At 38.8% G+C, this 25,510-nt stretch overlaps 1 protein-coding gene across 2 annotated transcripts; it reads right to left on the bottom strand.

Moving 5' to 3' along the window:
• Window positions 1–411: 411 nt before the first annotated feature.
• On the bottom strand, window positions 412–23,989 carry ppp3ca (protein phosphatase 3, catalytic subunit, alpha isozyme). Of its 2 annotated transcripts, XM_047607402.1 has the most exons (14): window positions 23,592–23,981; window positions 19,310–19,510; window positions 15,158–15,282; window positions 14,966–15,077; window positions 14,563–14,708; window positions 14,344–14,483; window positions 9,905–9,982; window positions 8,299–8,393; window positions 6,034–6,159; window positions 5,860–5,937; window positions 5,247–5,331; window positions 4,989–5,086; window positions 4,104–4,154; window positions 412–3,209 (listed from the first exon to the last, which is right to left on the bottom strand). In XM_047607402.1, exons 1-14 carry the CDS (start codon window positions 23,644–23,646, stop codon window positions 3,031–3,033), a joined length of 1,569 nt encoding a protein of 522 aa, XP_047463358.1. In that variant the 5' UTR covers window positions 23,647–23,981; the 3' UTR covers window positions 412–3,030. The 2 variants fall into 2 exon arrangements, with proteins under 2 accessions (XP_047463358.1, XP_047463359.1); XM_047607403.1 differs by lacking the exon at window positions 4,104–4,154 and having other exon boundaries at window positions 23,592–23,989.
• Between the last annotated feature and the right edge of the window lie 1,521 nt (window positions 23,990–25,510).

The raw sequence follows: 25,510 nt of genomic DNA, 5'->3' as shown, positions 1-25,510 counted from the left end.
TAAAAAATAATTTTGTCAAAAAATGATTTAAGTCATTATTTTCATGTTTTCCTTTTTTTTTTTTACATAAAGTGGCACATTACCCAACTAGTAGGAGCAAGCACCAGGCGAATAATGTATATTTTGATGAACAGTATATGTATAAATGTATTCTGAAATAGCTGAAAAGTGTATTTTCTTGTTATGGATTAATATTGCACTGAATGCTAAATTTGTCTATATATTTTGGTCAGTAACAGCACAAAGCACATATTGCAAATGTAGAAATAAGACACTGAAATATGATGATCTGAATTATCTTTAAATTTCATGAATATTATATATGCATAATATAAGGCATTTATTTATTTATTTGAAGGGCTGTATCTACACCTAAATCTATATGAAATATGAAATTAGAAATGTCACACCTTTTGTTCATGCATATTTTATTCAAGAGTAAAAAATTGTGATTTGTCCCATAGGGCATGCTTACAATGTGTGTTATTTAGGAAGTCAAATGCCAAAACATATTTCCATAGATCATTAAAAAAAGGTTGCGAGATAAAATCCGTTATAATATCGGTTTGTTTGAAATGTGCATGTCGACCATACAAGAACCAGAAACAGAGGAAGGAAAATAACCATAAGCTAAATTTTAACAATAATAATATCAGCATTAAATATAACCAGAGTACAATGTTTCCCGTTAAATGTAAGTGTGACACATGATTTTTACTGTGTCCAGTTCATTTACATCTGAAAACCATGCTATCATGCTTTGGCAGCCTGAAAGTTGCTTTTCACTGAGATTATATTCATTCACACTATAGAACATTTTCTGTACATCAGTACAACGGAAGAAAAAAAAAGTAAATAAATAAAACACCTTAGAAGAGCATCTCTGCATACAATAAATAAATATAAAATTATAAGCAGTGATAAATAACAGGATGAAAAATGTGGATCAAAACAATTAAAGGAAGCCTATTTATAAAATTTATAAAACAAGACAAATAAAACTACAAATATATTAAAAATAAAATAATTCAAGTTTACTATTTGAAACACAACTATCACAATTATATTCTCACATAACAATTAGGAACTTAATTGCATGCATTGATGCGTTCCATACCATAGATGCTGTGTTAAAAATCACTTTTTGTCCATCCTTAATTCACATAGCTTTGTCATTAAATAGAAAGATGGAATATATTGTAGAAAAAATATTAATGTATGAAAGGAAATTCTAGAATTTTAAAGTATGTGTCACTTGTGAATGGGGCGCAGTAGACATCTACCATACGAAATTATTTATTTTGAAAGGCCCAAGAAGTTTCCTGTTCAGTTTGTATTTATTTTCTCTTCATCAGAAAGTCTCCATCAATGCAACTTTCCACTATGTTATACTGTTAAGCTCTATGCAGTAGTTATTATTTTGACACTGTATTTGGACAAGGGAATTGATTTTATTTGAATCACAGTGTGGGTGCGTTTGTCAGTGAAGATTGTCCTAGTTGGTTTCTCCACTGACCACAGTAAAATTCAATCGGATCAAAAGAAATCATTTCAAAAACGAGATTAATAGATTAATGCATTCATAAACAATATTGATGGTGTTTTAAAGGTGTACATTTTTAGTGAAAAACAAAGAATGTTTCAGCATTCTGTAAACAAGAATTTTAAGAAATTCACAAATTTGTAGAATTTCATTGTCAGTCAGATATCGTAGTTTTCGTAGCTTTTGAATCCTCAATGAATTTGCAGCATGGCACAAACTGAAAGACTCAAGAGCGCTGATGTACCGTTGAGTGGCTGCAAGAATTCTTTTGCTTTCTCTTAAGTAACAAGCACATTGGAAATAATAGCTGGGCATGTCCAAAAATTCTAAATTACTTCTTGTCCACTTCTCAGAAACTGATGTTAATGCCAGTTTGTCACCAGCCCAGAAGTGCAAAAGATAAACAGATTCAAGTATTGAACCATATAGTCACAAGGTAAAGCTTGGTCAAATGCCATGCTTTTCTCATGTGAAATGCTTAAAATGCCAGTGAAGAGGGAATAAATAACTTGAGTATGATCTGGGGATAAGTACAGTCCTTTGACATTCATCTGCAAACGTTGACGAGCTTCCATCTTCATATGGGCTGGTGTGACATTTTTAGATATCTTGGTGATGCTGATGTATCTACGGTAAGCAGTGGACCCAAATGTCAAGATGCTCTTTTCATCTCCTCTCTTTCTTCTCTGAACCCAACAAGTTAGTGGGAGATGAAGAAGATGGGAAAAGGATCAGGACTGGAGATTACTGAGGCATATCCAAGGTAGAGTTTGATCTCAGACAGAAGAGGATTCGGCGTTCAGGCCAGTGATATGAGCACATGTGGACACCCATCCCCCCTACTCTTTCAGGATGACAGCATCTTACAACAAGGTAAATCAATAAATTTAAGTCCACCGGTAAGATAGCGCTGTAAGTTGTGAGTGGTACACACTTTACTTCCTTACTTTTTTGCTTTCTTCCTTACAAATTTGTGTGATTTAATACTAGCAAAACATGTAAACAACAGTATTTTCCTCATGAAGTGAATTTGTGAGTGAGTCATAATAAACACTTTATAAAACAGTAAAATGATTTGGGTGGCATGAATACTGCAATTATGTCTTCTGTCAGGCCCTGTAATGAAGGAGCAGACATGTGTCAGCACTCACAACAACACAACCTCCAGCAATTCAGTCTGTAATTGAATTGAGAAAAGGGAACAACAGACAGATACATCTTTCAACTGCATTTCTTTTCAGTCAAGCTGAGGCCTCTCCTCATCCCTGCCTTTTCCTATAAAGCCTAGCTCCCCCCTTCCCGTGACTGTGCAGTGACATACTGTCATTAAATAAATGATCATTTTGCCCACTATGGATTAGCTGCAGATTTCATGTTCTTTCTGTGGGCCTTTTTTATTTCTATGTTCTGAGGCCTGAATTTCCCATTTAGCAAAGTCTTGCTGTGTAGCTCAACAGCGACACGGTTCTGAGGCTCAGACAGCATCATCACTGGATGTTGCTGTTGTCTTCTGTGCCGTTTGCCTCTGACATATTCATCTTTCCCATGGAGTGACCCACGTGGTTCACCACATCCTTGCGTGGTGGCATGCGCTCGTTGATGCGGTCCAGGCCTTTAGCTTCCTCAAAACTGGTGATCTTGTGTTGGGGTGAGAACCCACGGATAGCTGGAGAGAGAAAACACACAGAAAGGGATTAGCATCGCTATGTAATTGCACGATCTCAGAATATTCCTATTTTCATCTATTTTCCATTTTATATCAAATGTTGCTCTGTGCTCTGGTATTAGAAGCAAAAAAGACATGTACAGTGTATCTTAATTAGGAACAAAGGAGCCTGTTTCAATTATGGAGGCACAAAAAAAGCACATATCACTGATATACTCCATTTACTTATCTCAAAGAAGAAGCTACTACAATTTGACAATTCAAAGAATCAGCTTCCAAGACCAGACATTAGTTCCTAGGAATCCATATCAATACCTCAAATGCCTGTGTAAACATATTGCTTAATTTCCTATAGGTGGGGCTAGCTGACATGACTTTAGTCAAATAAAAACCTTCCCTCAACTGATATCCCTTTCTTTATCTATCACACCCCAGCATCCAGTTTCAACTGATTGCAAAATAAACAATAAAAAAAGATGTCCACAAAATGATGTCTTACTGTAATCATTATTCAAACATGTGTGCTAGTGAAAATGCCGTCATCCATCACTCTGTGAACTTACCCTTATTGCGAAAAACCAAAACAGTTTTCAAAATTATCAGTGCAAATACTCCTGTTATCCCACTGCTTATTTCAAATGGAATTTACATATAAAAAGTGCTTCCACTTTAGGCTTACTGCAGCTCCGTGGTTAGTGAGGAAAAATGATCTGGGGAACTTGGAAACCAGGATGCATATTTCATGTTGATGCTCTGGTCTGTTTCACGTTTTCATGCATGCAAAACTTTTAAGAACCAAATGGAGGCCATTTACAATCAAAATCCCAAACGATGTGTTTTACTCAGACCCTGACAACATATTGAGAGAGGGAGGGAGAAGGAGCACCAGTTTACCTTCTCCGTCCTCATCATGCGTCTCGATGGCTTCAATGGCTTCAATGGTGGCTGAGGGGGAGGAGGGGAGCAGGTTACTCCTGATAAAGCCATGCAAATGTTATAAATGCAGCCTCAGTGAAAAATAAAGGCGAATCATGTTAGGCCATTGGAGATATTCATTGGCAGTGCAGCCCAACTCTGAGGAACGCCATGCATTAATACTAAAAGAATCAGCATGAGTCTGGGGTTAGCAAACCTCTATGAGAAAATGACAAAGATTGATCCATGGAAAAAAAAAAGAGTTTACAGACATGCTGAGATGGAAGGAGTAGTAGGCGGGGGTGAGGGACACATTTAATGGTAATAACTCTAAAATATGTTTAATATTAAATTATTAGTGTCTTTTAATCTGCTAAAACTTGGCACAAAAAGAAAAATTAGGAGCATCATTTGTAATCTCACACATTTAAAAATCAAAGAGCATTCTAGCTGTTACTTTGATGAATTTGAGGAAATCAGAAACAACATCCCAGTTGGATTTCCCAGTTATTTTTTCCATATGTGTAACTAAACAGTAGTTTGCTAATACATTATCTGTAACAACTTGCAAAGCTAACCTTCATCCCTATCTCATACTATAATAGAATCTATGACAACACAATGGCCACAACTTAGAGCAGGTGGCCATTTAAATGATTTATAATTTTGTGCTATAGACAGCTCCACATTGTACATGGAATCATTTGGAATTTCGGCTGCTGTTAATTTAAGGTTAACAAGAAAAATAAAAGGACTGACAGAGAGTGATAAGAGCAATAGTAGGACTGAGAATGGTGACAAAGAAAGGAAACAAATAAAACACAAGGAGTAAATAAAAGAGAAATGGTTGAGCCTTGTACTCACCACTCTGCAGTGTCTGTCTGCCTCCAGAAAGAACACCACTTGGCAGCATGCCAGTGGGCGTCAAGCCCTTAAGCGTCAACACATTTTCACTCTCCTCTCTGCACAGAACAGAGAGGCAGGCAAACGGGTCAGAACCTTTTGTTGAACCTTGATGAGACTAGAAAAAAAACTTTATACCCACTCTTACAAGATACATATGCTGAGTGCACATGTACACAGTCTTACCTACATTCACATACCACCAAACAAAAGGTCTACCTGAGAACTGAGAACATTTTGGCCATTTTCCCGATAGCACGGATCTTGTTTTTGATCACCTCCTTGCGTTGCGCCGCTGCGTTGGCTGCAAAGAAATAGGGAGACTGTCATTATAGGCTTTACAAGCCTATAATGGCTTTACAGGCATACGTTATCAGTCCTACAGACAGCATCTCGACAGTATCTCGTGCCTCTTAGGAGGCACGAGATACTGTCTGTTGATACACACTCTGTTGATACACATTAAGAAGGTGGTAAGTCAACTGCGTAGTAATTTCAGAGAATAATTCAGGTGTAAATAAAAAAAAAATTAAACTTTCAAAGAATTTTGGCACATAAAATCATAATCCTTAGTGTTGGATTATGTAGATGTGGAAGGAGTGTGCTATCACTATTCCATGGGCACTGACAGAACTGTAAATAGAAGCTTGTTTTCCATCCATTACTGAAATCTGACCCAGATGCCAAAACACACATCTTCATTTGATTTAGTGTTTCTGAACAGCTCTGTGTCCAGATTTTATTAGTGGATGTAGTTTAATGTACAGCGTGAGAACTGAACCCACAATGCCCCATTGATAAATATATATAATGAATTATTAAATCGTCTCACCATCAAAAATCTCATCTTCATCATTCATGAGTTCGTCATCAGAGCAGATGCTCAGCACATTCACCAGCATTTCTGTGACTGGTGGAAAAAGAGGTAATATTATTGAGCAATAAGTCGTGGAAATAACAGATTGGGAAGCAGCAACAGATAAACAAAGAGGCAAAAACTGAATACCCTTCTCTCCAACAAATGGCAGAGACCAGGTGAAAACATCCATGAAGTTGGGGAGCCAGTAGGGATGGGGTGAGCAGTTGAACTGTCGGATGTTCATGACGTTATTTTCATATTTCAGTACAGCAGCTGTTGGGGAAACAGAAGAGAGAAGGAGGAATAAAACCCTCCTGATAAGTCTTGTTGAATTTCATGGCCTTAAGGTGCCATTAGAGACTTGTGACTTACTGAACCGTATACATTTAGACTATATACAGTTTTTATTGACAACCATAACTACACCTAAAAACTGAAAACACTACACTCTGTTTTACAGGCTTTTAACCCTTTTCCATTGGAATGGCATTCCTGTTGTTTTTCTAATCAAGCAACAGTAAGAGGGGAAGTCAGGACTGACAAAGAGCAAGAACTCTCTGGTTTGTGGTGAGCAGTCTAATCGGAAGGCCAGCAAAGGGTCACTTAGGAATATTTGTTTCCACTTTTGTCAACAGGTTCCCATTGATCCTACATACTGACAAGAGCATATAAAGATACGAATGCCAGTTGGCCAAGGTGAGTCCTTCATTGGCGTGTTCTGGAGAAGCACAAGTAAATCCAGTATCTTTAGAGTATCACTGGAACTTGGTATGAAAATGATTAAATTATTATTTTTTTATTTTTTTAAACTGTCAAAGAGTATTTAAGAAATTTACGCAAATAATCACCACTATAGTTCAGTTAAATAAACATTTAATTATTCAACTATGACCATTTTTTTCTTATTCCATCTGACCTAAATAAGACTCAATTACTGAATAACCACAGCTAGTACATTTTAAATGGCTGCTCTGAAATTATTTTACTTGTCAGAAATATTGAATATAATTAATGTTTCTACCCTTAAAGGAAAAATGGCATTGGACCTCACAATTATGGACTTGTTTTGCTTTGTTCTTGTAGAGTCTATTGGGTGCTGCTATAGCCTTATGCACAACAATGTTTCATATGTTCTCTTCACGTTCCTTGATGTTACCCATTTTATTACAGATTTTTTTTTTCAGACAAGTAGGGAAAAAAAATTAGATATTCAGCCACTAGATGGCCTAGCTGAGACCTGGGATAGCTGACACTGTTACATCAAGAGGGATAAAGCCACAAGGAGATAGTCAGCAATGCCGACAGTCCCTCCTACGCTCCCCATCTCCCATAGCCTATGGCAACCAAGACACAGATCTGAGAACACAAACAAACGGGGGCTCCCTGATGCATTCCGGTGCCTGCTCACAGCTAAATGCATTTACATTAAACCATACACTCCAGTTTGTGCTGTTTAAACAATTTTAATACATATGGATCTTGTTAGAAGTCCAGGGATATACATGTTGGAATTGAGCCTCCTCTCCTGCTTTACATATCCTTAGAAAGTATAATATATGGTAACACTACATTTAAGGGAAGATTTAAATTGGGACACTACAGCTGTACGGTAACAATTTTAACTGAAACACAAAACTTCTTCAGTTGTTAAATTGCAAACAGACAAAATTGACAATATGTTTTTTTTTTTGTTGTTTTACAAGATTGATTCAAGATTCTTGTTTGTTGACATTTCACTGCATATCAGAAGATACTGTAAAGAGTAAGAAAAAAAGCATTTTCACCAGGTTTTGAGGTTCTGCTATGATAAGCTGAAAAAATCAAATTGTTTGTGGCAGGGGCTTTATGTGATGATGAACAAAGGAGAACACGTCATCTGAGTACCACTGATTTGATTTTGTTGACAACAAAATCACAGTCATCGGAGAAATTATGTTTATGTTCTGTTGTCACATGTGTCGTAACACAATAACAGTAAATAACTTGAAAGACAACATTTAACAGCAACAAACGTATTTGTTTATGAGGCTAAAACACTGACAGCAACACTGGCATTAAAATGCCAATATTAGGTATTTCAATTCCAGTTTTTGCTTCCAATGCCAATTTCTACTTTCAGTGCCAATGTTGACTGTCTGTGTTTCAGCCCCATATTTGTCATTCTGCAAACATAATTCATTACTCTGATTTTTAGTTTTTCTTTTATAGGACTATCCAATTATTACTATCCATGCAAAGGTTTTTTCATGCATCACTAGCTATAGCTACATATCATTCAGGCACAGTTTTATCATTAAAATAAGAGTAATAAAAAAACAATAAAATTACCCTACTGTTACAGATGAACTGCAAACTGAAACAAAGACATGCACTATATAACATAAACAGATGAGGCGAGGAGATTTTCCTGACCTTTGTTGTTGTAAACATCCAAGTAGTTTGGTGCTGAGAAGATGGTAATGAGGGATGGGAATCCAGTGGTCTGACTTTTACGGTACATCCGGTAGCTTCAAGGTGGTCAGGTGGAGGTGAAGACAAAAGAAAAGCAGAGCTTGTTCTTATATATAGTGGTGGAAAAAAGTTTCCATACACCCCATGCATTTGTGAAATATTGCATTAAGAACTTCTACAGTACAGTCACAAATCCTAAAACAGCCATCAAAAACTTAAAATTGATTGGTATTGGGTCATTTTGGTTCCAGTGATTAACTAATGAAGGCTTTTTATTAAAAGACACATTTATCTGTTGCCATGCTTCATGTCTATATAAAGCCAGTACATTTGAAAGTTCTTCAGAGACAAAAATGGCTAAAACAAGGAACCTAACACAGGAAACACGCATGAAGTTACAGATTCTCAGCCAGGAAGGGTACAGCTTTTTTCAGCAAGAAATGGCTGCATCCTGATCCGCATGTGCAGGGAAAACTGTTGAATGACACAGGAGCTCCAACAGCAGTGGTCAAACCAAACTGGTGTCCAGTGTTCCACCCGCACTGTACGTGGTCGACTTTTAGAACATGGCTTAAGGTCCTACAAGGCTGTTAAGAAGCTCCTGATCAATAAGAGACAGAGGTTAACCCGACATCGTTGGGCCCAAGCACACAAGAACTGCATAGTCAGAAACTGGAAGAAGATTCTGTGGTCAGATGAGTCCAGTTTCTAGCTTCTTCCTCCTGCTAATGTGAGGGTACACAGAAGATCAGGCGAAGCATTATCTCCAGCATGTACAGTACCTACTTTCAAACATGGTGGAGGCAGTATCATGGTTTGGGGATGCATGAGTGCTGCTGGTGTTGGCCATCTCACTGTCTGTGATGGCACATTGAACTATACTTGCCGAATATTGTGCCATTCTCTAAACCCACATGCTCCCTTCTGCACGTGCACTGTTCCGCTGAGGTCCAAAATGAATGTTTCAATAAGACAATGCTCCTTGCCACACATCCAGGGCCAGTAGAACTTGGCTGCAGGAGCACAGTATCAAGGTCTTAGAATATCCAGCTCAATCCCCAGACATGAGCCCCATTGAAAATCTGTGGTGGATTATCAAAGGTCTGTTTTAAAGCACAAACCAAAGAATTGAGAAGAATTAAAAGTAGTAATTCAAGAAGAATGGGACAAGATTACCTCTCAACAGTGTCAAAGGCTCATGGGGAACATGTCAGCAAGGGATAGAGCTCTACTGCATGCTAATGGCAGGAGTAATAAATATTAATTTGAAGATGTGATGGTTAGTTTATTTTTTGTTCAGGTTTGAACACATTCTCTGTTATTAGTTGACTTTGACATCAACAGTGCTGAGAACTGACATACTGAAACTGTCAAGAATTAAGTTTTGTTAGTTTTTCTTGTAAACATTAAACAGAATAAATATAGTTTTTATTTGTTTGTGTCTGTCTAATGCAGCCACACCTTTTGAAACACAAGGGAGTCCAAAAACTTTTTTCCACCACTGTATGTAATTATGCATCAGTTTATGTTTGTGTGTCTTTTTAAGGGTTTTGCAGTGATAACATACCCGGCATCTTGTGCTTCATGCGCTCGAATGATTGATAATAGGTTATTGCTCTGTAGGAACTCGCATACAGCTGGATAACTGGAAAAGAAGAAATACAAGCTGGGTTTAGAGACATCACATATGTTTTGTCCTGGAACATACAGGAGTAGGACTGGCAGCAAAGGACAAGAGTCCAAATATTGGCATAACTGTGACTGAAATAGTAATTTCATGTACAGTTTCACTAACAAGAAATGAAACTACAAAACCTTACAGCTCATAAATGTATTTATGAAGGACTTGCTTAAGGTGATGCAAGGGTGTGAAAAACCACCCCAACAGCCACTTGTTGCAGTAGAAAATAAGCAAACCCAGTAAGAAGCAGTCAGAGCTTCCTGCCCCACAACTCTAACCTGACAGGAAATGTGCCTCAAATAATATGAGAACTGCAAACTAGCTTTGACAGATATCTGAATGCGATGCCACACTCAAACTTTCAAAGAAATTTGGCTATTGGCCTTATTACTCAAACTTTGTAATAAAGCAATATGTGTGTAAGCGGACAGTGCTTTTCCTATGTAATGTCTAAAAGAAAGCCATAATGTGTCCTTAACAGATGGGTGTCCTGTCGAAACAGCATTGAAAGAAGTGACAATGAAGACAACAGTCCCTGACTTCACTGTTCAAGACTAGGCTTTGTTGATGTGAGCCTTTCACACACCAGCATTAACCTATATGAGTTCAACAGGATAGATTTTGGTTTATTATTACCTATTACCTACATAAACGTGGCATGAGCCTGGTATTTATTGTCATTACAGTACCACTTACTGTGAAAAACAGGACACCACCCAGGTTAATCTGAACATCTTACTAATAGCCATTTAGAACTGAATAAGCTACTCAGATGAGTCCTGAAAAGTCTTCAAGAAAACAGTCTTTGATTCATTCATAATACAATGACACATCATGGCTGCAACAAAATGTCAGAAAGTAGCACGAATGTGCATCAGAATTTCTCTGAGAACAAGGTGACATCTTTAAATTGTATGTCGAAACAAAAAGATTTTGAGTTTACTCTAATAAACATCTAAAAAAGCATCACCTTTTGAAAGCTTTTTGTTAGTAATAAATCATAATAAACCCTTCAGACCTACCACAACATACAGTAAATCCTCCCTAGCAACAATCCTCTCTCACTCCACTTTCTTACAGTCACTGCTGTCCTTAGTCACATCAAACTTTCAGAAGTGTTTAAAATATTTAAGTGCTCAAAGGTTTGTGCCGGAAGAAAAACAAGGAAACTGCTATGCCCTGAGCACCTGCTGAAAACCACCCTCCCCATTTATTTAGGTCACATGGTCAACCTTTTCTCATGGCTAATACAAAAATACACAGATGTTACACATTGACAGAATTATGTTGTAAGTCTTTCCACTATGGCTGACAGTGCACCCTAATGGTCCTGCTACATGCTAGGGAAAAAGCTATACTAGTTTATATTGAAAACACATCTACAATGCATTACTACTGTAGCAATAAGGGCATCCCTTTTAATAAAAAAAATGAAGTTTATCCAGGAGTCCAAGTATTTTTGGTTTCACTATACTAATTTATTTTTTGTCTGCTCCAACACTATCTATTGATTACTGCGAGAGAACACAGTACACACACAGTTCTTGCCTGCGGCTCACTTTCCTTCCTTTCACTCCTCTTTGTGAAAACACAATAATGTGTCGGTGAGCCTGTGAGTGAGTGAGTGAGTGAGTGAGTGAGTGAGTGAGTGAGTGAGTGAGTGAGTGAGTGAGAGAGACAGAGAGAGAGAGAGAGAGAGAGAGAGAGAGGAACCTGACAAGTGAGTATAAGTGAGAGATGGACGTGCTATGTTGCTGAGAGTGTTTTTCTTTCAAATAAGAAAAATCCATCTGTCATGATAGGGACCGTCACATTAATTTACCCTGATATCAAAATGAATGTTAATAACCACTCAGTTAGTGAGCTAAATTTTGTGATTACAATCACTGTGCAATAAACTAATTAGAAGAACTATTCCGTTAAGCAGTGCAGCAAATGTTATGTGACAATCGACATTACATAGTCATACAACATTACTAGTCCACATTATTTGAAAGCATGTGCACACAGCAATGCTGTGCGTGCACATAAATAAAATATTTCACATATAAAAGCCATATGCGAAACCTTAACAAGAGAATTTGTGATGAATATTTTATAGGCAGTAATGTCATCATTTCATCAAAAAAGAGGAACAGCAATCTAACATTTGGAGGGTAATCAGTTGTCCATAATGCATCTATTTGGTCACTGTTACAAATCTGAAGAAACATTTATATCTAATTTCCTAAGTTTTCTCAGCTCTGACAAACAAGCAGTTTTACAGCTACTTGTGAAATGCTCAGTATTGATTACATGAAATCTGTGTTTAGGGAGGCATACTCTGCCCACTGCAATAGTGTGTTTGTGTGTTTGCCATTCTTTCTTTGTCATTACAAGTGAAATTAAGAATTTGTATTTCATTGAATTATTACTGCATTACCTTTTTTCTTCGCAAGATCATTCCTTGCATGCATCCCCAACCCACCCAGCCAGTCCCCTGGATTACATGGTTCTCTGTGCTGCATTATGCATAGTAGTTGGCAAAAAGTTTGACAATGACGGCAAAACAAAGCCACAGGGAGATAGATGACTAGTACAGCAGCATCCTCCACATATCTACAGGATACTCTTCACTGATTTCCTGTCTCACATGTGTTTTGCTTGTTTTGAACAGTAAGTACTACCGGCCTTTTTACAAAGAATATGCTGATTATTCAACAACAACTCCTTTCAGTTTGGTATGAAATCTACTGCTCCTGTTGTATACTTGAAGATTACCTAACAAGATACTCCCACAGCAATCAACATGTGATGCTTTTATTGCTGCAAATATATCTCAGATGTCTAAGTGGCCCTCCCAGAAGAGGAATTTTCAAATTAGTGGCACAAAAACAATGCAACTTTGGATAACCTAAAGAAAGAAGAAGAAACTTTGCAGGCTAAATGCCTTTTTAAGTTGATTTCTTACATGGAACCCAGTGGTCTTGAAATACACAGAACTGCAAATATGGCGCCTCTGAACTGCAATTACCCAGCAGACACTGTCCAGAATGTCATTCCTTGTCTGGTGGAGAAATAAGCCTCCCTGAAGTTTTGTGATTTGTGCAGGACTGCAGCTCCCACATAGGGGTCTGCATTGTTCCGGACCTTCATTAAGAAAACTTTCACCATAACTGCCACCTAATCCCTTCTCCTCACCACCACCTATTTCCACAGCTCACTTCCATCTCACAGCAATGTTAGGACAGTGCTCACTCCTACTGCTTTTGCATGCTCTGTCAGGGGTTGAGTAGTTGTGAAACCCATTCCTAATTTTCCTTTCTATTATATTTTATAATTTATCCTGTTCTCTCTCTTCAACCAGCTAATCGTTAGTCCGTAAGCAGCCTGTAGTCCATAACTACAGTCTGTAACTAGTCAAAAAGACAAGATAGAGTCCTATCAACCATTTTAACATGTAAAGGTATCACCCAGCTAAAAACAGACACAAATACTATCTATAAGCTTTAAGAGTATGTTTACCTGTACTGTAAATTGCTTAAATCATTCAGACTTCTTCATAAACCTGGCTCAATTTAGTTTTCAAGGGTATTAACAAATGCTCTGCTTTGCTTGGAATATATTGTAGAACAACTGGAAAGTAACTGGATTCATTTCATTGAGCGTTTTTTAAATTAAAACCAAAGATTACTTGAGGTCGGCTCCACAATATTCACTTGATTTTGTTACTGTAAATGTTTAACTTTTTTGTTTGTCTTTTGTCTTTGTGTTTTGTATTTGAGGCTGCCTATCTGGGGCAGGACTCTTTAAAAAGGAAGTTCTTAGTCTCAATTGGTTCTTCCTGGTTAAATAAAGGTTGTAATAAAAATAATAAAAGAGGTTGGCTTCCTTTAAACAGTCAAGTTTCACCTTGTACTCAGCAGTTCTCTTCAAAGATTAAAATGAGCTCTCTTATACTGTTGACCTTAAAATCATGTCATTGTCTTTCTCCTATCTTCCTCCATCTCTTCAGTTAACTGTCTATAGAGTATGTGCAGTTAGACCTGCAGTGAGTCTCATGGGACAATGTAATGCAATCAACGCATTGACTGCTCGATGTATATTGTCTCGTGATGTCACCCACACTATTCCTGTATTCTGATCGTATGAGTGAGGGGTAACCATTGGGTTAGAGAAGGGCTATGGCATGCAGCAAAGGCTGGAATCAAACCTTAGCCACTGCTGTAAGAACTCAGGAACCTATGGTTTATGTTATGTTTATGGTGCACCTGCACAACCAAGAGAGTTATCGGGGAACCACGGCCAACACCATCTTTGCAGTGGCTGATGCTAAAACAGCTCACCTGTAGAAGTAGGAGCAACCTCGCACTGTGTTGTGGCTGAAATATTCCTGGGTTTTTTCATTGCCAAAGTCTTCCAGAGGATCAGACCAGAGCAGGTCACACATGGGCCCAAACGCTGGTGGCTCCTTGAATCGATCCAACTTAATGTACAGAAATATGTGTTACACACACAGATAAATGTACTGTATGTCTGGCTGTGCTGAGGGTGCAGGTCATTACCTTTTTGATGTCATCTAAGGTGTGTATTTCAGGTGACAGTCCACCATGGACACACAGAAACTGTTGGTTCATGAGTGCAGCCAGTGGAAGGCAGTCAAATGCATCCATACATGAGTCATAGACCTGCTCTGAGTACTTGATTTTACCTGACAGTAGACAGAAATGCAACAGAAATTAACAAAACACATAATTTGGGAAGGGGTATGTGCATGAATGTGATTTGCTATTAACTCTACATTTTCAATATCTGACAGACGATTCCATCCTCTTTCGTCCCATCATACAGAATTAACTTCAAAGCCGATAGACAGGTGCATTACCACCAAAAGTGCTCGAGGCTACGTGTGACATTAGCAAAAGCAGGAAGCGAAAAAAATAATGTGCTAAACACAGAAGTACTCACATTCTTGTTTGAAGGTGAAATATTCTGTCAAATGTCTACATTCATGATTTCCACGAAGTAAAAATAGAGTCTTTGGATAGAGGATTTTCAGCGACCAAAGGTATAAAACACACTGTGAAATACAAATATACAAAGAGTTACTGATGTAACAGTAAATGTGACCCTCGGTAGATGATATTCTCACGATCTTACCTCGATACTGAAGTAGCCACGGTCAACGTAGTCCCCAAGGAATAAGTACCGTGTTGTGGCTGGTGATCCTCCCACTTCAAACAGCTTCATAAGATCAAAGAATTGCCCATGGATGTCCCCACAGACTGAAAAATGATGAGGACAAACGAGGACAAACCATCAAAGACATAACTAATACCTTTTTTTTGTACATCTTAGTACTTTGCACATACATGTGAATATGAGCCTTTGCATGATGAGACGAAATACTATGTTAATATTTTTACCATATTAAATTTCAGGTAACAGTAAAAACTGATGAAACCCTTGAACCTGTTGTAGAAACCACATACAGTCTTAAATAAACTGTCATAAAACAAAACATGTAGAATGTGTGTTGCTTCTGGGGTTGCATGCTTTCCACAAATCACTGATGGTGTTGTGTGGGTATACTCCATTTGTAAAAAAGCAGGAGGATTTTATGGCAGTGTTGAATAGCATACGTTGTACCACAGCAATACTAACATTTCAGGGGCCTTCACTCTGGTTAGCTTTATGAATATACAAACAGACAAACAGACTTTACTTTTTTATACAAAGCATTCATTTTATTCTCTGATCTCTGTTTAAAGCATTCACACCCTTCTTTCACACCCTTCTTTTCCTAACGTGGTTGGTAGTGACAGGTAAAACTCCTTCAAAGGAGAAGAGTTAACATTAACATTGTCTTTATTTTATTAATTGTCAGATGACTTTCAAAAAACGGATCGACTTCATCTTTAACAGTAAACTTAACCATAGAACAATAGAATATTCCTGCATTTATTCCTGCAGCAACAATAGGTATTTAACTGACAATTACAACGATTTAAAAAGGCAGTATTAAAAGACTGAATGACTTAGAGAATATAGGCGGTACAGTGGTGTGGTGGTTAGCACCGAGGCCTTTCTGTGTGGAGTTTGCATGTTCTCCCTGTGTCTTAGTAGGTTCTCTCCAGGTACTCCGGCTTCCTCCCAACGTCCAAAGATATGCTCATTAGATTAACTAGTGATTCTAGATTGGCTGTAGGTGTGAGTGTGAATGGTTGTCTGTCTTTCTGTGTTAACCCTGTGATAGACTGGAGACCTGTCCAAGGTGAAGCACTTTGTGTTGCATCTTTGTAGGTAAAGTGCTATACAAATAAAGTTTGATGGATTGATTGAAAAATGCATCCAGATGCTGTTGCGATTTCTTTGGCTGTTTTTGTCTCTTTGAGTTGCCAGCCACTCACTTCAAATGAGTATACGGTTATTCCGCCACATACTGAGGAACTCACGTGAAGACAGTGTGCACTACTCAGATGACATCATGCAATATTTGCATATCAAATAAGAACCGCACCTCTACTCCTTCCCTTGTGCCTGTTCTCCTTCTTGTGTGTGGATCTGTATGGACCAGAGTAAAAAAAACAAAAACACTCACAACTTCGATTCGATTCCCATCATTCATTTTAAAGAGCCAGTCAATAGATACATTTCGCTCATGAACCTCACATCTCTACTGTCCTCTGCTCTCACCTCTCTGGGGAGATATATACTTTTTCCTTGTGAACGCTATGGCTCTGGAGTGCAAACCTACATCTCATTTTTTCACTGCCTTCAATTTTTCATTATCATCTTTCTCTGTCTCCTTCTCTCCTACTCATCCTCCATCTCCTCTCGCTTTTCCGTCTCCCCTATCAGCTCCACAGTGGCCTTCGCCCACTCAAAGCTTAGAGCAATGTGAGTGGGAGACTGCCTGTGTGACTAAAGCAATCAAACACACACATGCGTACATATAAGCACGCACAAACACCAGTAGAACGTATGCATGTAAGTAAAGATCCACGCACAGCAGCAGAGACATTCAAACTCCACTCAGGCTCACAAAGATGTAAAACAAAGCTGTTCAAAGCTGTTCAAGCTGCCATACACACTACTTAGCTCACCATGCATATTTCATGCTTAAAACATAAATTCTCCATTTTCCTGATGCCAGTTAACATGAAGAACCTCAGACTTTGCCTTTGGTGCATTTCATCAATTTGTCACCTCTCTGCTTTGACTGTCAATTATGACAAGCAAGCTGCATAATTACATGTATATCTAATATCACATTGTTTCTGACATTAAATACACATGCCAAAGTAAACAGAGCTAGAGAATGTATCTTTTGTGCAACATAGCAACCACAGTTATACAATTTTGAGCCAGATATTGTTCAAACTAGTGTTGTACCAGATTAGATGTCTCATCTCATCTACTACTATACTACTACCACTTATCCTCACTAAGGTCGCAGGTTTGCTGCAGCTAACACAGAGACAAACAACCATTTACACTTACATCTATGGGCTATTTAGAATCAACGTTATGAGCATATCTTTGGTAGGGTGGTAGGAAACCAGAGTACCCGGAGAAAACATGCAAACTCCTTCCAGAAAGGCCAGAGTCGGACTCAAACCCGGACATTCTAGCTGGGAGGCATCAGTGCTAACCACAGAGCCACTGTGCCGCCCCCAGATTGGATTTGCGAGTTGGAATTACTTAAATTTAGAGCACAATTGATGAAGGCAGAATAATTCTGCCATCAGAGCTGAAGCATCATATCAGCATCACAAGATGTTGAGAGTTCTACCCAAACAAACTTTTCCTGCTGTATTGATTCAAACTGTTCTTTTATCATCACCTATATTCCAGTCAGGTGTCTTGTTTATTTTGGTACTACAGGTTCATAATGATGACACTTCTTCCTTTGTCTAATAAATCTTTGTCTCAAACCATCATCATAAAGCCACAGAAATGTATTCCAGGCATTCATACTCCCTTCAGGATTCAATTTAATAACTTTGATAATTCTCATCATTTCATCATTTTGTCTAGCACCACCATCCAGTCACAATTTTAAGTTGTCTCAATTTGGTTTGTATATTGAACCCTGTCATTTGTATTCAGTGCTAGCAAATCTTAACATGCGAACATGCCATACTAAATTAAACAATATACAGTACATATAGTATAAGTATAACATCACACACCTGTATATATATAGGTAAGTGTATTATATTATATATATATACTTACTATATATGATGTTTTTCCTCAGAGCATCTGCCTTGTGTATTAAAACCATATGATTTGCTAAAAGTTAAATTGAGTCGACTAAACTATTATTTTTTAAATGAAAAAGCTTTGATACAAAATATTATATTTATTATTATTATATGATAATAAATATATTACATTTCTAGGCAATAGGAGCCAGGAAAATCCACAAAATGCTCTCAAACTAGATTAACATACTGTTAAATAAATCTGCTAACTTTAGCTTGAAGTTGCACCATCTGGAACACATTCATTTTAGTTATACACATCAGCTGAGTGCCGTTGAGTTTTTGAAAATAAAATTGCTCTGACTGGTTGTAGGTCTATCAAATTAACTACAGGGGTATTTGTTTCTCTGCATCAGGTGAAACACGCTGCATAATGAAATCCAAATGGTGTGTTATCAGACGTACTCCACCAGTCAAACCTCACACTTTCTCATTCTCATTTATATAATATATTTAACATAAAATGAAAGTAAAATATTTTGCAAACACAGAAGACCATATACCACAGATACTCAGTTTGTTGATTTAGTGAATTTGAAAGCCAGGTCAACAACTTGTACTCTTCTTGATGTTTTTTTGAGTTGCTCCTAAACTGTTTTTGTGTGTATCTGTGGCTGCATCCTGCAGGGGATGGCTGCTGCCATCAAGGAGTATCATCGCTATGGATTGAGGGTCTAATGTCTAAGTAACATCAACATGAATGCCAGGTCTAAAAGTGTCCCAGCAGAACATCAATGTTATTTACTTCTCCTGTGAGTGGCTTTAATGTTGTGGCTGATCGGTGCACTGCATGGCACTTATGTGAGCTTTCGCTAGAGTCCTACTATTGTGCTTGCTGTTTTACTGCTATGGTTTACTTGGACGTGCATTAGAACTGTGCTAACATTAAATTTTTTTTACCATTATTTCCTACTGTGAAATATCAAAATGTCTGTCATTTAAGACATCTGTACCATTAACCATAACACTGAGTAATCTCCAGGTGTGCAATGCGGTAGTTTGACTTTAAGTCCCAGGTAAATGTGTCAAAAATGTTGAATACCTGTGACTGGCGCCTCGATGTCTAGTATAGTTTTCTCCTGACGCAGGATAGCAGCACCTTCATTGATGATTCGAAGTGCAACGGCTTCCTCTACACGGCCCTCCTTGGTGAGGTGGGCCTTCAGGAGGTCCACTCGAGGTTTCCCTTCGCAATCAAACACTTCCTTCATTGTAAGGCGGTGGCTCAAAGGGAAGGGGACAGCTAAGGAAAGAACACAAGTGCATAAAGACATTTAAGCACAGATGATATTTTCACTGTAACTATAGCAAAATTTATGACTTTATTTTTACCACCCTGGTAAGGTAGTAAAGAAGCAGATACAAACAACATATCATTTGGGAATTCATGCAGAAATCTTATTTGAGAAACTCCATCCATGCTATGCCTACAGGCAATGTTGTGCTGCTGCTGCTGCTAGATCCATATTTTCTGACAATATATAAGCATGTTTGGCACAAAAACCATTCTCACACAGTAAACATGGTTTTGCAGAGTAAAATTAAGTTATGTGTAATAATGTAAAATAACAGAGGGAAAAAGTATTGAACAGACGCAGAAAGGGAGGTGGAAAAAGTCCAAGACACCAGCTGAATCTATCAGTGATCAGAAAGCCATCCTGCCCCTTGTCAGCGCAAATGAATATCAGCTGGTTCAGTCCAAACTGATGGCTTATAAAAAGGTGTGTCATTACCAAGGTGTCACACAAAGAACATCCCATGATGGGTAAAAGCAAAGAACTCTCTCAAGACCTTTACAACCTTGTTGTTGCTAAACATTCTGATGACATTGGTTCTAGAAGGATTTCTAAACTTCGGAACGTTCCAGTGAGCACTGTTAGGGCCATAATCCAGAAGTGGAAAGAATATCATTCAACTATAAACCGTCCACGACCAGGTGCTTTTCGCAAGATTTCTGACAGAGGAGTGGAAAGAATTATTAGAAGACTTGTCCAAGAGCCAAGGACCCCTAGTGGAGAGCTTCAGAAAGACCTGGAATTAGCGGGTACAATTGTTTCAAAGAAAACAATAAGGCCATGGCCTGTATGCACGCTCACCACGCAAGACTCCATTTCTGAGGAAAAAGCATGTTGAAGCTCGTTTAAAGTTGTTGAAAGCATGTTGAAGCCTGTCAAATACTGGGAGAACATAGTCTGGTCAAATGAGATTAAAATTGAATTCTTTGGATGCCATACTCATACTGACAGTGAAGTTTGGAGGTGGAAACATCATGGCGTGGGGCTGTTTTTCTGCATATGGAACTGGCAAACTTTATAAAATTGAAGGGAGGATGAATGGAAAAATGTACCGAGACATTGTTGAGAATAATCACTGTTTTGGAGACACAGAGAAAACTCAATCTAGTGCAACTGAACAGCTGTGACCAAAGAATAACATATCTATCTATCTATCTATCTATCTATCTATCTATCTATCTATCTATCTATCTATCTAAACATACCAAAGTAGTGCCATTTTACAGTTATTCAAGTACAGATGTGTGGCTACTTGCTAAGTGTTTTCTGAGAGCTGGATAAAACGTCTAAGGGCTCAATTCACCCAGCACTCTTCCTGGATTTCCAAAGCCTGTAGCCATTAAAATGCACCAGTCACCTACTGAACAGACAGCCTGTGAAACTGTGAAATCCAACCACAAATCATTACTTCTGTGGCAGTGAAGGTTAGTCAGATTGGATATTAGATTAGATTCAGTGTAGATCTCTGTGTGCTGTGACTACCAGCTTTCAAGGCCCATCTATTGATGTTAATCTACAGATAATCTGGCTTAACACAGAAAACTCTTTCTAAGTGTCTGAGCTGTAAATAATTCACATGGAAAGAAAAATAAGTCAAACGAAGCCCAGTTGCGGCACTCATTAAGAAAACTAGATCCAAACGCTCACATATGTATGTACACATAACACAAGCCGTCAGCAGTAGTATATTCAGGAGTAATAACAGGGGACGACTGTCAGATTTGTGCAGAGCAGGGATCACTCAGCAATGCCAAACAAAGAGAAGACAAAGGAAGAGTCTTAAAGCCCAGGCTTAAAGTGACCATGATCAGCATGCTCTTTAATAATGAATGCTTGACCAGAGAAATCTTAAAAGTCACTGCGCCTTGGATTAATGAGGCAAGCCCCAGCAAGTGTATTTAATGGGACTAACATTTTTCAAAGTGTGTAGTGTGTATCTGCGATGGTGATGTGTTCTTTGACACTTCATCAGCAAGTACAAACTGCTCAGTCAGAAAAGGGAGGAAGCGAATGAACCCATGGGGTATAACAACACAGATTCAACTAAAATTGACAAAATGTAATGCAGTATATCTAACAGATGTAGAGGGATGAAAACATGGCCTACATATGTTGAAATACATTGATGTAGAAAGTAAATGGATATATGCCCTTTTTACTCTGATAATATATATGTTATATAAATGTGTGTGTGTATATATATAGTATACATGGTATACAGTAGATGTACAGTGGAGAGATAAAACGCTGACTTCTGCTCAGCACCCAAGCGGAGTTGAACTATGAAATACTGTATGTTGCTGGGCAACAGCAGGAGCAGCAGCAGCTGACTGTTGGAGTACAGCCAGTACCACCACAGAAAACTGCAATTTGCATTGGAGGTTTGCGTAATGCTCATACAGTAGACACGGTAGTCTCAGCAGCATCGGTATGAGGTCCTGACATTTGTTTGACGAAGCACATTTTCGTAAAAAAATAAGGTGTGTGCTAAGTTTATGTTGCTAATTAGCAACCCTGGATGGCTTCATCTAATCAGACAAACTGAAAGAATATTACAACAGATAAAAGTGACAAACGGGATATCAGTATGTCTGTCAAGCAATAATAAATGATTTTAAGATAATTAAGAGTGTCTAGAAAAGGAGACAAATAAGGATGTAGGAGGAGGGATCATCTAGTCTGGAACTAGGTGACCAGCAAAAGTAAATGCTACTCTGAGCGCTTCAAACTCCTAAATCTTAAGTGTTACGTGAGCATGTTACAAAAGCAAAACGCTGAGTCAGAATTCTTGGCTGCACTGCATTTGCTGATATAAACCTTCTGTTTGACATATTTTTGAATCCCTGTATGTCAGTAAAGCTTTGCCAAGAAGTAACAGAATAGGTTTTTCTGGGTTGTTAATTCTTGCTCACGCAAATGACAATATCAACTTTTGTTTGTCATTACAGACATCATTGCTGAAACAGCGCAAAAATTAGATGACTCTGCTTAAAAACAAATAAAAAATCAGAGAATAATGGAAGTTTTGTGTCCTTGCTGGCCCTGGTCTGTGATATCACACTGATGAAATGCTCTTCTATATACAATATATGAGATGGTGAATCTCGATGATGTTCATGATGACAACATTTACAGATATGGACCTGTCCATCTAATTATTAGTTAAAGTCTACAGTCTACAGAGGCAGTACACTAGCTGTGCCTGCAGTCATTGTCACAACAACTACAACTCCAGAGCCCGAAAGACAAAGTGGTTAATGCTGACTGAGCTACCATTATGATAATATACTGTGAATATATTCAGACACAGCACTGTGAGCTGATCCATTGTTAAAGTCAGCAGGGCTGACTGAGTTATGGCAATTGTGAGCACTTCATCATCCAACATTGATCCATCTACTGATCCAGCATTTGGATATCATATACTTTTTTTCTTTGTCTTCCTAATTAGCTTAAAACATGACTCACTGCTGGTAAAATATACCCCCATTAAATGTCAATTTCATGCCCTCTTCCTTTCCTGCTGGCCCTGTCAAAGCCCGTGAAATCCTGCTGCATCACTGCCCCAGCTTCTACCACAAGCTCGGCAATTCAGCTGTTTTTTTCTTCTTCTTCTTCTTCTTCCTCCTCCTCTACTCGTGCCATGTCAGAGACAAAGTCAAAAACATAGTGCGATTGTAAATTGGTACATCTACATGTATACATTTACTGTGTATATAATACATATATATCTCCTGCTAAACACAGGTTGCTGCTGCTGCCCCTGTGCTCGCTGTTCGTGTGGGCTTTGCAGCAAAGAAACCCAAATTGTTGATCAGCATCAAAGCTTCACTTCCCCACTACCATCACCATGAGCACAACTTGATGGCCTCACGTACACCATTAGTGCACGACAACATCATTTTTTTTTTTTTTATTATTTATTTTTTTTAAAAAAGAGGGCCACGTTCTTGCAAAGCGCGGGGAGCTAACCACTTGACATGTTACGTAATACAGCCATAACCAAACGGAAAATGTGGGCTAACTTACATTTCACCACACGGTCGGTGGGGTTTAAGACGATGTCAGCGTTAGACATCTTCATGGACAGGCGCTGTCTCCGAGGCTGAAGCGTTTTCTCTGCCCTTGCTCTAGCTCTTTAGGATGTGCTCTCAATGCTTGCTGTCGAAATGCGACTGATGCTGTGGCATCACTTAGACGATGCGTCCCCTCCGTGCGTCGGTGCTGCGCCGGGTAGGACTGCTGCTCCCTACGCAGGGATGGATGCTGGCTGCTGGATGCTGTAGGAGCTGCTTCTGCTGTGCTAAGCTGTTAATGTGGGGGAGGATGCGCAGAGAGAGAGAGAGAGGGAGAGAGAGAGAGAGAGAGAGAGAGAGAGAAAGATTCACCCATGGCTCTGTGGTAGGGAACTCCCACGCAAATGTTTCACGGGACTGCCTGATGCTGCCATCAGATGGAGGCTGAGAAAGGGTTGCCCCCACGCACGTAAGGCGCGCCGTGTTTTGGTATTCCCGAAATTTAGTTACGCCCGGTGATGATGAGTGTTGGGCGTAGGCAAAAAAAAAAGCTTGGTAACGCATGAGCGTTACATGGCTTGATTGCTTTTTGCACAGAGAAATTTTCACTTGGTAGCGACAGACCATCAGGCTTAAGTCGCACTAATCAAGCACCGATTTCAAGGAATCGAGCTTGGAATCGAGCACACAGACATTATTTTTTGTGCAACAATAAGCATCAGAATCAGAATGAGTTTTATAGGCCAAGTAGCTATGTGTGCACATACAAGGAATTTGACTCCATTTACTTTGGTCAGTGGCACAAGACAAAGTGCTTAGATAAGCATGAAAAATAAAAGTGTAAAAAAAAAGGACACTGATAATAGAAAATACAAAACTGTACACCATAAATTATACTTCCAGAATAAAAAATAGGGAAATAATAAAGGGCAGAAGCAGATATATACAATGAACTTGAACAGAATAGTATATACAATTAATGAGGAGTTATTGTGAGGATGGTCACACTGACTGCTCACAGTTCATCAGAACAACAGCCTGGGGGAAGAAACTGTTTTTGTGCCGGCTGATTTTGGCATATAGTGCTCTGTAACGCTGACTAGAGGGGAGGAGTCTGAACAGATTGTGTCCGCGGTGTGAGGGTCTATGGAAATTTTACTGGCCCGCTCCCTGACCCTGGACTGGTACAGAGGGAAGGTCAGTACCAGTAATCCTCTCCGCAGACCTGATTGTCTTCTGCAGTCTGTCCCTGTCCTGTCTGGTGGCTGATCCAAACCAAATAGAGATGGACGTGGTCAGGACAGACTGGATTATTGCTGTGTAGAAAATGATAAGCAGCTGCTGGGGCAGGTTGGGCCCTAGGAACCTGAATGAGTCCATGGTAGGGACGGTCCTGTTAAGGATCGCAAGAGGAGGAGTTGATGGAGCGCTCTTCATCTCCACAGTTTTAAGCGGGTCTAGCTCCACATGGTTCTGACTGCACCAGAGTACCAGCTGTTCCACTTCAACCCTGTATGCGGACTCGTCTCTGACCTGGAGTCCAAAGGTGGTGGTGTCAGAGAACAGCCCCCAGCGGTGCAATCATTTGGGAGAAAGGGAGAAAGATTGATGATCAATTTCTATCATACATACATCATGCATGCAATGATAAAAAATTAATTGAACTTACTCACTGTAAGGTAATTTCCTCACTGCTCCTATATCACCTGCCAATTTTACACAAACTGTAGCCATAATGTTTCGTTGGTCAGTTTGGAGACAGGGCTCCTGTTTGTGAGAGCATTTTGAAATTACACTGATCAGGTACAACATTACGATCACCTTCCTAACGTAATTTTGTTGTTGTGTACTGTAGTTCTCCCTTGTGCCTCCCAAACAATTGTGAGTTGTCATAGAAGTCTGTGTGTGTGTGTGTGTGTGTGTGTGTGTGTG

Source organism: Mugil cephalus, chromosome 15 (assembly GCF_022458985.1).
Source record: "Mugil cephalus isolate CIBA_MC_2020 chromosome 15, CIBA_Mcephalus_1.1, whole genome shotgun sequence".
NCBI lineage: Eukaryota > Metazoa > Chordata > Actinopteri > Mugiliformes > Mugilidae > Mugil > Mugil cephalus.
This window is presented reverse-complemented; position numbering and strand designations above follow the sequence as displayed.